This window comes from Hyaena hyaena, unplaced genomic scaffold (assembly GCF_003009895.1).
Source record: "Hyaena hyaena isolate Hyena2069 unplaced genomic scaffold, ASM300989v1 scaffold_40, whole genome shotgun sequence".
Taxonomy (NCBI): domain Eukaryota; kingdom Metazoa; phylum Chordata; class Mammalia; order Carnivora; family Hyaenidae; genus Hyaena; species Hyaena hyaena.
The window spans coordinates 4,650,509-4,661,369 of record NW_024080672.1 but is presented as its reverse complement, the minus strand read 5'-3'; the positions used below and the strand labels follow the sequence as shown (position 1 = coordinate 4,661,369).

The 10,861-nt window shown below is 39.0% G+C and overlaps 1 protein-coding gene across 1 annotated transcript in view; it reads right to left on the bottom strand.

Moving 5' to 3' along the window:
- Positions 1 to 10,861, bottom strand: part of ZNRF2 (zinc and ring finger 2) — a 93,721-nt gene that overhangs the window by 37,589 nt on the left and 45,271 nt on the right. Inside the window, exon 2 of the mRNA XM_039229880.1 lies at positions 8,589 to 8,684. Within this exon, the coding sequence (XP_039085811.1) occupies positions 8,589 to 8,684 (96 nt within the window). The remainder of the gene's footprint in view (positions 1 to 8,588; positions 8,685 to 10,861) is intronic.

Below are 10,861 nucleotides of genomic sequence, written 5' to 3'. Positions count from 1 at the left end.
AGGCTCCAGGCTCTGAGCTGGCAGTCAGCACAGAGCCCGACGCGGGGCTCGAACCCACGAACCGCGAGATCATGACCTAAGCGAAAGTCGGACGCTTAACCGACTAAGCCACCCAGGCGCCCCTCGTTTCTTCAGTTTCTTAAAATCAGCAAAGCTTACTTTGAATATTAGAATTTTTTTCTGTTAAGCAGGCTCCACACCTAGTGCAGAGTCCAAAGCAGGGCTTGAACTCACAACCCTGAGATCAAGACCGGAGCTGAGATCAAAAGTTGGATGCTGAACCAACTGGGTCACCCAGGGGCCTCTAGAATAATTTTTTTTTAAATCAACATTATGAAAGTGATACAAAGATAAGGAGAACACAAAAGAGGCAAGGCTTATGAATGATATGAAAGATCTATGAAATGAGACAAATCAAGAATCAGTAAACATCATCCTTCACAAATTTTATTAATGAAAGCAGAAATGAAATCTGAAACCCACTTCATCCTTTAGAAATCTATCAGAACTTTCTTCTCACTGAACTATGTACTTTAGTTCAATTTCTATTCTATGTATCTTCTTTTAATAATATGACACAAGGAAGGAATCTGTCTCACAACAGTTATCCATGGATAGCCTCCTTTCCACAGTAGTCTATTTCCATAGAGGGTAAGAAAGGGTCTATGCTTCCACAAAGATTAAGCAATCTGCCTATCAAATTCAGACTTCAGATTTTAGCTGCACAGGCCACCAGGCTGCTCGTACAAAGTAGGAAATATTTTTTCATTAAATTGTAGCTTTAAGTTGCATACTGTATGAGAGCAGGTAGTTTTCGAATTACCCTCCCACCCATCCCCCACTTCTCCATATATTATAGAACCATTACTGTTGTGCAAGCTTTTCAGGTGTCTAATTTGGAATTAAATAACTCTGGGCTTTTAAAATAAAGTACCAAAGGAATTGCAGATTTGTTAGCATGTTAAATACACCACCATCTATAGGTTTACCTCTCAAAGTCAAAAACAGTATTTCTTAGTAAGAACAGGTCTTGTTTAGTTGGCATTCAATACCTGTAAAGAACTATGCATGATTTCTCACTGTATTCTTAGAATAAGTCTACAAAGAGGCGCTACTTCTAGTTCAGTTTCCAGGAGAGAATAACTAAGACCAAGATTATATAGCTATTACGTGTAGAATAAGGATCTGAACTCTTCAAGCTGAATTCAGAGTTAGTACTTTGTTCAAAGTATTGCTGCTTTTTTAAATAACATTTTAAATGCAAACAGGTGCTGCTTTTGAGCAGCTAAAGGTTCAAAGTAGGGCAATAAAACTGAATCTGGGATCTTATAGAATAGGCATACAATCTTCACAAGTGGATAAACTGTACCGGTGTTTACGTTTCTTGTATGACCATTTCTGATCCCTTGCCTTTATAAAGTAAACATACAGTAAATTTTAAATTACCCCACAGAACAAAAAAGCATTTTAGAAATGCTAACACAAGTGGAACACGGTAAAGTATTTTTCAGGATACCTTAACATTTTACTCTTTATTTGGACTTGGTTTATGGTGTCTGTAGGTATGAATTTACCTTTATTTATACTGCTCAGCATCATAATGCTTCTGCAATCAGAGGATTCCGATCTTTCAGCAATTCTAGAAGGTTCTCTGCCATTTCCCTTCAAATACTGCCTCTTGCCAATTCTATCTCCTATTATGTGCCCTCTGTACCTTTTGTATAACATGTGATACCTCTTGTCCCACACTCTTCTAGTGAGCCTATGCCTTTGAACTGTAAACTTCATAAATATTTCTCAGATTTTTTCCCTCTGTTATTAGATGGAACAGGCTGGCTAGAGCGGGCTGGAGTATTTCCCTTCTCCCAGATGAATTAGGCTCTGGTTAACGAGTTTCTCTGAGGCAGGCCTTGTGAAAATAGAATCCTCTGGCATATTTCAAAATGGTGCCTTGTCCCTCCCCTTACCAGAAGCAGGAGGGGATTTTTCTTCCATATTTACGATGGGAACCCAATGAAGCTCCTGGAAGAAAATCTTACAAAATTGTGGGGGCTCTACTGTGACTAGGTCTCCCCGGGGTTTGAAACCCTCAGACTTGTCTGCACTGAGCCCCCAGCAATCCATCAATTACAGTTCAGGTTCACATAACCTGGCACCAGTTCCTGCAATGGCTCCCACCACTGAGCCTCCACTGCAATAAACCAAACCCGAGCGCGCCAGTCGCCGGGGTTGGCTGGTCGTTTGCCCTGTGTCCTCCCATCTCTTACAAATCCAAGAAAAGTCACTGATTTTTTAGTCTGTTCAACTTTTTACTTTTGTTAGGACAGAGTGACTACTAAATTTCTTACATGTGGAACTAGAAACATCTCTTTTGTGATGTGATTTTATGATGTAGCTGCTCCTGTTCCAGGCTCCATGCCGTGCACCTCTCTCATATTTTCTGTCACTGTTACACTCTGCTTAATTTCCTCAGAGCCATCTTATACCTCACTAATTCTCCTTGCAGCTCTAATATGCTGTTTAATCTATTTGTTGAGATTTTAATTTCAGGGACTAAAGTCTAACGAGTTCAATTTCTGTCTTATTCACGATGTCTTTTTTTTTTTTAACTTATTTCTTATTCATCCTTTTATGACTGTAATGATTTGAAAATAAATCAATCTAAAGTATTGGGGGTGGTAATTCTGATCACATCTGCTCTTACTCCATGCATATTTACAAATTAAAAAAAAAATTTTTTAACATTCATTCATTGTTTGAGAGAGACCGAGCACAACTAGGGGAGGGGCAGAAAGCAGAGGGAGACACAGAACCCAAAGCAGGCTCCAGGCTCTGAGCTGTCGGCACAGAGCCCAACGCGGGGCTCGAACTCATGAACCGCAAGATCATGACCTGAGCCGAAGTCGGACACTTAACCTATTGAGCCCCCCAGGCGCTCCTAAAATTTTTTTAATCACAAGTTCTCCTTTAATAGATGGTGACTGTATTTTTCTATAGGAATCCTACATGGGTTTTAGAACAGTTTCGCTTTTGTTTTGCCAACCTCTTATGGGTATCATCTATTTTGAAATTTCTATAACATAGTAGAAGGCATCTGACCCTTCCTACTGCCTTTAATTTCAATGTATTGCATGATGGTCAATTTATGGTGCAAAAAATAACTTTACTTCAATGCTGTCCCATAATGTAATCTTTACAAAGTCATTTAAAACTATTAGGAATCCACATTTAAGTTAAAACTCAACCACAGAACACTAATGCAAATAAATGAACAGATGTCAAATCACACATAACAGAAATTCCACAAAAGGCAAAGTTCACACAAAGACCATGATAACTAGCTCCTTATTTCAAATCCTGCTTCATGGTTGGCAATTTTTTTTTTAACCTCAAGAAATATGCCATTTTCAGAAAGCATCCTAGATTCAGAAAGATTAAAATGTGTGTGTGTGGTGGGGGGGAGTCTTAAAACCAAGAAAATGTAGTAAGGCCAAGAGCAAGTTTACAACTTAAAATGCGCACCGCCACCACCTGGAAAGTCACAGTATCTACAAAAGAAGAAAGTATACTTTTTTCTTACACGGAAAGGCAAGCCCTAGAAGGCTGCTTGTCACCCTGGAATCAAAGTGCTGACTGCCTGGTGCAATCTGTCTTTTGAGTGAGTGAGTGAGTGAGTCTGAGTTACATTCTCCCGCAGACTGCACAGAAGTTGGGAGTTTTTTTCCTCCCTTTCATTATAGAATCAGTTTCCTTCCAGGTGACTCCAGCTTTCTTCAAGCATGTTTACTTTAACAGATTACAAGTCACATTTTACCCTGTCCACAGAGTAAGGTTTATAATCCTGATGATTCTGAAAAGCTCTGCTTTGATAAGCTGCCTAAGTTTATCATTAACTCTCACAGGAAAGGAGTAACTCTTCAAGTTCCATCTCCTCAAGGTACACATGCACACACATTGTACCAATTACCAATAAGGCAAAGATTGCTTAAATACGAACCTACTACCCTCAATTACAGGAGACGAAAATAAAAACTGAAATTTACAGGACATAAAACATGCTATGATCTAGTAAACTTTATTTAAAAAAAATTTTTTTTAAATCTTTATTTTGGAGAGAGAGTGAGAGAATGAGCAGCAGGGAGGCCGACACAGAATCTGAAACAGGCTCCAGGCTCCGAACTGTCAGCACTGAGCCCGACGTAGGGCTCGAACCCACGAACTGTGAGATCATGACCTGAACCAAAGTCGGACGCTTAACCCACTGAGCCACCCAGGCACCCCTGAACTTTAAAGACCAATCAAGTCAAGACTAAGAATTTGCTAACAGTATTTATTTCATTTTTTTGGTTTTGGTTCTGAAACACTTTAGAAGATGAGGATAAAGGAAATGAAGAGAAGACTCTACTGGGGCACCTGTGTGGCTCAGTCGGTTAAGCAGCCAACTCACGATTTTGGCTCAGATCATCCTGAGTTCGAGCCCCATATCAGGCTCTGTGTTCACAGCGTGGAGCCTGCTTTGGATCCTCTCTCTCTTTTTCTGCCCCTACTCCACTCACACTTTCTCTCAAAAATAAGTAAACATTAGAAAAATTAAAGAAAAAAAATGAGACTCTACTACACTCATGAAATCAGTCTCTGAAATTCACAGACTCCACAGTGAATTACTAGTTCCATAAAGGAAACCAATGAAGCACACAAATAAAGGAAAAAGTATATGAAATAGGCAGTGATGAGGGACAGAGACAGAAAAATGTTCACCTTGAGCCCAGAAGACTGACTATCTATAGACTAGCTAGTTCTGATAAGGATCAAATGCCTACTGGTTGCTACATTCTTAGAGTCTCATGACTGCCTGTATAGCTCACCAATAATTAATATCAAGCTGCGTTATAAGCACCAGAGAAATCTTGCAAAAGTAGTTTTATGAATAGAAATTCAAGGAAAACCTTTATGATCCAGTATTTCCTGCATGTTCCCTCCCCCTTGAAGACTAAGCAAAGAACCACAGAGAACCAGCTTCATACAGCAGAAGTGCGGCTCTTTCTGCCCACAGGTCCTGTCCGTGCACTACCTAAATAAACATACTTAGTTGCACTGTAGAACGTCTCAAGAATTCTTCCTTAACCGGCACACCAAGCTCAATGATCCTGCAACAGGCAGTCCCTGACTGAAGGGCAATCTATACAGATTAACACTCGCTGTGGCATTATGAAATTTTTTTCCCACGCTGCCACAACACCACCTGCAATACATAACCACTCACATCATCATGAATCATTGCCTGCCAGCCTGCCTGGGGCCTCCTACCTGGACCTCTGCTGAGACAGCTGCTTAAACCCAGAGCTTCCACCTAGCCGATTTTCTTCTTCTGTTACCGAGACTTAGGTATTTGAATATAGTATTATAGATTAAAGGGGGGAGGGGGTGAGAATCATTGTGAACTAGTCTGTAAACCAAACCAACATTTAGAATACTATCTCTGGAAGTATAAATCTGGAACTCCAAATCACCAGTTTATATTCAAATCTCTGAAAGTCATCCTATTCTAGAGTTTGACTCTAAATATATCTGCCTGAAAAACAAACCTAACTCATCTTCTTGCTGTGAATATCTACAGTTAAATTAACATACACTTAACAAATTTCAACATTTCAGATGTAACTGCTTTTGGAAAGGCTATAAAAGATATAAATTAATATGCACTATGCAGAATAAAACTCTCACTTAACTATTAACACAATTTACAGGCCCCATCTCTCTGATGCACTGCTCTCTACAGAGTCAATTGCTTAGGAATTCAAATATGAAGTATTAAGAAGCCCAGGTGACTAAGAGGATTCCGTTTCATTGATTCTCACATTCATCCTGCTCTAAACTTTATAGTAATCCTAGAAGGCTAGCTTAGGTGTTAAAGAGGCCAATTTTCACAGCGAGCCATTGCCTGAGATAGAGGAGATTTAGGAGACTCAAGGATAACAAAACATGCTACAACAAAATAAGCCTCTTTGGCATAAGGATCGTTTTAAGATGACTCAAAACAAGAGACACAGGAGAGGCTCTAAAAACAGAGGAAAAGTTATCCTTTTGTAAGGAAAATTTATATTTATAATGGAAATCTCCATTTGGAAGGGTGTCTCCCTTTCAGCATCAGGAAGAAAAGCAGGACTCCAAATCATAAGAATATTACAAGAGAATATTATTGATGAAGAAGTCAAGCAGGACTTAAGTATGCATAACAAACTACTTGTTTACTAGGATTTCCCTGGCAACCTCACATAACTAGTTGCTCCCAACTCTACTCTTACTTTGTGTTCAGCTGAAGTGGTATTTAAACCTGCATTCTAAACCAGGCTCCTTTCTCCCTGGGCATCTCCCAAATATACCAAGACTGAAGCATGTTACATTTTTGTTTGTTTTTCTCTTGTTAATCTTTTATTAGAGATCTTAGCCAAGAGCTCAGAAGGGTAGAGGATTATTTTTTCCTTCCCTGCAGGGCTCTGCCCTCAAAACAGTGGTGTAAGAATTCCCACAGACTGATGGGGAGGCGTATTATCAATCACCCACCACTCTCTAACCTAAATCAGCCAATCACGATTCCACATTCTTTTACCACAGCTGGCCACTGTCCAATTTTAAAACTTCAACAATATATACATAATTTTATGAAGAAGCTGTTTCTGCTTTTTGTTTTGAATGTTTATAGACACTTAATATGTATTTAACAATTTAAAACATTTCAGTGCCACCTACTGTGAAACAGGCAGTCATTCTTGAAAGTATTTGCAACTTTATTTGCTTTTTGCAGTGAGCGTACTGACTTCTGAATTGGAATACTGTCAAATATTTGAAACCTAAATCCTTGATTTACAGTGTTCAATAACAAAAATTCAATGGAGTAAAATTTAAAGATCTAACTGGCTTTATTAATCAATTCATAAATTAGGCTGTATCCTCTCTAGCAAGTAGAGGGGAGCTCCAAAGGGCTACAGGAGAGGAAAAGGGTTTTGAGAGGTAGAAAGGGAGGTGGGGATAAGAGAAAATTATTAGAAAAGAATCTATTGTTCTAGGCAAGGCCACTCTTCTTAGGGGAACTGAAGGAATCTATAAAATTTCCTAGTGCTGATTAGGAAATTCTCATGCCGAATGGTTAAAGGTTACATTTCGGGGGCGGGGGGGGGGGGGGGGGCTGAAATTGCAGTTAGGTTAGGTATTAAGTCTTGGTTTATTGACTTGGCGCCTTAACCCAAATGACACCATTCTGGGCCTATGGGTTCCTTTTTAACAACAGTATGCCCAAGCAGAAGGTTATAGCTTGGTTCCTGAAGACATCTTTAAGACACCAAATATATGATCTAGTAACAAACTTTAATGACTTGAGTATAGTTAAATCAGGAAATCAAAAACTGCCAAACATCAACATTCACAAAGACCATACTGTATATACATTACATAAAAGGTAAAAGTACAGAATACTACAGTTGGGTGCAAATATAGGATCTAAGGAAATACTTTGTGCTTTCAAAATTCAAAGCCAGAGTCTTAATATTTAAGGGTATTTATTAAGACACTTGTAATAAACGTAATAATTTTGGAGGGTAATAAGATAATGGAATACCCATGAGAAACAAGTCCAATCATTTTACCTCAAATTCTGAACCTCAATGAGAATTCTTTTTATTGTTTAAGTAACTGAATTTCAACTATATTATGCGAAGGAGCCCATTCAATTTCACGATGCAGGAAGGTCTGAATGTAATCCAACAGGTACATTTACTATTCAAAGTCGTTGCTACAATCTCCTTTTACTATTCCATTGAAAAATAAATGGGAAAAAGAGTTCTATTCTATTGTCAATACAATAAGAGTGTGTCGGAAGTACTACCTTATTAGATTCCTAAATCAGTCTGCAAAAAAGCTAGTCAGGGTAACAAGTTCATTTCAATTCTAAAGTCTACCCCCCTCCCCCAACATTTTTATAAGCTGACAAGAAACCTCAGATTCCTAACTAAGTGCTGCTACACTGATGAACCTTTGGCTGATGCTGGGCTGTAGTGGTCCACTTCTGGTTTATTCACTGCTGTATCCCAAGTTCCTGACACCACACCTCCTACTCCCACAGGTTCTAAAAGACATTTGTTGAATGAAGTCAACCTTTCAACGGGCTTCACAGTTTACTGGTACTCTTCCTACCCATTCTGTTTCAAACCAAATATTACATTTGAAAAATGCCTGAAAATTTCTTGTAGGCATTTGAAGTTTGTCTGTTTATGAAAATTTTTAAAAAGCTCTCACTCGTCCTTTATTTCATTCCCTTTCCTCAAAATGAGGAATGAACTGTGGGATTCTCTTTTAAGTATATTTTAAAATGTACCAAGGCCACATTGAAAACTCTTTCCCAGGATTTTGAAGGTCCCGAGACTGTGGTCAGTAAAGAGTGGCAAAGCCAGAGCATCAGACCTGTAACTGAAACACCACTTAGCTCCAGGCCTCGTAGATGGTCGTTCCTTTGCCTTTTAAATTTTATCTGAAATACAAAAATTATAAAATCTGAGGTAATTCTAAAGAGCATTTTAAAGCACTGGACTTACCATTATAGGTTATTCTTGGCTTTGTTAAACACATCACAAGATGCAAATCCATTTCATCTGAAGGTACAAATTTGGAGCATACAGGGCACTTAAATCCTAAAAGGTAAAAGAAATCCATTTTACTTAATTATTCTGAATATCCAAATCTGTTTTTAAAACAAGCACGGAAGACAAAAAGCATTTCAAATTTCAATATTACACTTAGAGTAATACAATACTTATAAGCACTGCAAGTTAGGTTGGGAAAAGAGTTTGTAACATCTGACTACATCACTTTACAAAGACCATCCCATTTCAATAAAACAAGTACAAATGAGAAGAATTAGGCTCACTACAAAACTCCCGTATCTTCTTCTAACATATAGGTCCAATCATGTTTGTTTCCAATTTTTTACTTTAACCTGAACTTCTCATTTTGTGGAAATTACCTTTCCCCCCTTGATAGAGCACAGTTTGAACCCCAAGGTTTTAAAGCTAAATAGTACCTGAGAACCTATTCGACTTCATTGACCTTGTAAAATTATTCTGATGAAGAAAGTAAAAAATCAGCAAAATCAGGTCTAGAACCTAAGACTCCTCTGTCTTCCAGTACAGTGATCTGTCACACTATGCTATTCAAGTTACAATGCAAACAGAAAAGAGCACCAAGTAGGGCAGATTTCCCAGTCAATTTCGACACTTAAACATTAGCTAGTTTCCTACACCATTCAATGTGCACTAAGTTATTTGCCTAACGTAGTCTATCGAAAATAAACTGGAAGACTGAAGGGGAATATGTTCTGTACTCAGTTCTGCCCTGTTCCCTCGCTCCCCAGGGACTGTCCCATGCATGGGTCCTTGCTGCTCCTGTGCTGCCCTCCTGCTCCCTCATCCCTAAGCTGCTTGAGCAGCACTGGACACCTGATTCAAGAGAGCCGATCAATACCTTGGCTAGGAACGACAAGCCAGAAACGGCACACAAAGATGGTCTGGGTCAATGTGTTTTTCTTAGAAATATGACGAGAAATGGCAGGAGAATACACACTGGTCGGGTGTAAGGAGCTGAAGCAGAACGGTCACATGTAGGTAAAAGAGAGCCCAGTGGCTCATGTACAAGCCGAGCTCACAAGAAAACAGAAACTCTCAGCCAGCAAAGGAAAATGGTTTGCATAGAGATCTCAGAGCAGGTGTGTAGAGAAGAGTGGAAGTGCCATGAGAGACAAAAGCTAATAAGAAGGGTAGTGAAAGAAACGGATCCCCAGGCTGCCACAGAGTGTGACAGCTCTGTGCTTCCGGCACATGTGTGTTCTTAGAGGCACTCTGCCCCCTTCACCGTGACCAAATGTGTCAGACTAGAATCATTCCTCATGCAGAACTTTGTACAGATTAGGAAACGGTTTGGGCTTAATCCAGGTAGTCAACTTCCTAAATGAAATAAATGCTTTGGAACACTGGTTTTCACAATGCATTAAATGCATTTTCAGAGAACACACATTTGTTCTTTTCTTTTATTAAAATGTATTTAATACAATGTGAAAAAATGTATGTAAATGTGTATTTATTTCCCCTTCTTGAAAACCACCAAAATGAAAAAGAGGGAAAAAAATTGCCTAAAATGGAACTGCAGGAGCATCTTGGTGGCTCAGTCATTTAAGCATCTGACTCTTGACTTCAGTTCAGGTCACAATTTCAGTCATGAGATCAAGCCCCACATCGGTCTCCACACTGGGTGTGGAGTCAGCTTACAATTATCTTTCCCTCTGCCTCTCCCCTGCTCCCACCAATAAGTAAATAAAAAACTAAGAAACTACAAAATAGCTATAATCCCCAAATACAGACTAAACCAATACAAGGAAATTTAGATCAAATGGGGAGAAGACAGAGACCCTCAAGTCGCATTCATATTTCAAGGACCAACTATCTATCTTTCACTTGGAACCGTTGAAGTTATACAGGGCATAAAAGAGAGCAAGAGGTGACCAGTTTTTTAAACTATTGATCAGAATCATCTGAGCACAGGCACATAAACTCTAAATTACCAGAGTACAATACTGTATACTCCTAAGGGCCACCCAACTGCCCCCAAAGCAGAGCCCAAGGAGAGACTACTCTATGTACAGAACCACCTGGATTTCTAATACTAGAAATCTGTGTTTCTTTCTCCTCCCATCTAAAATCCACTGAAATGAGGATAAAATCATTTCAGTGAAACTTTATTCTCACCGAAATGAGAACAAAATCAAAAGAAGATAAAGACCTTGAAAGGAGACAGCAAATGAGAAAACAGATAAAGA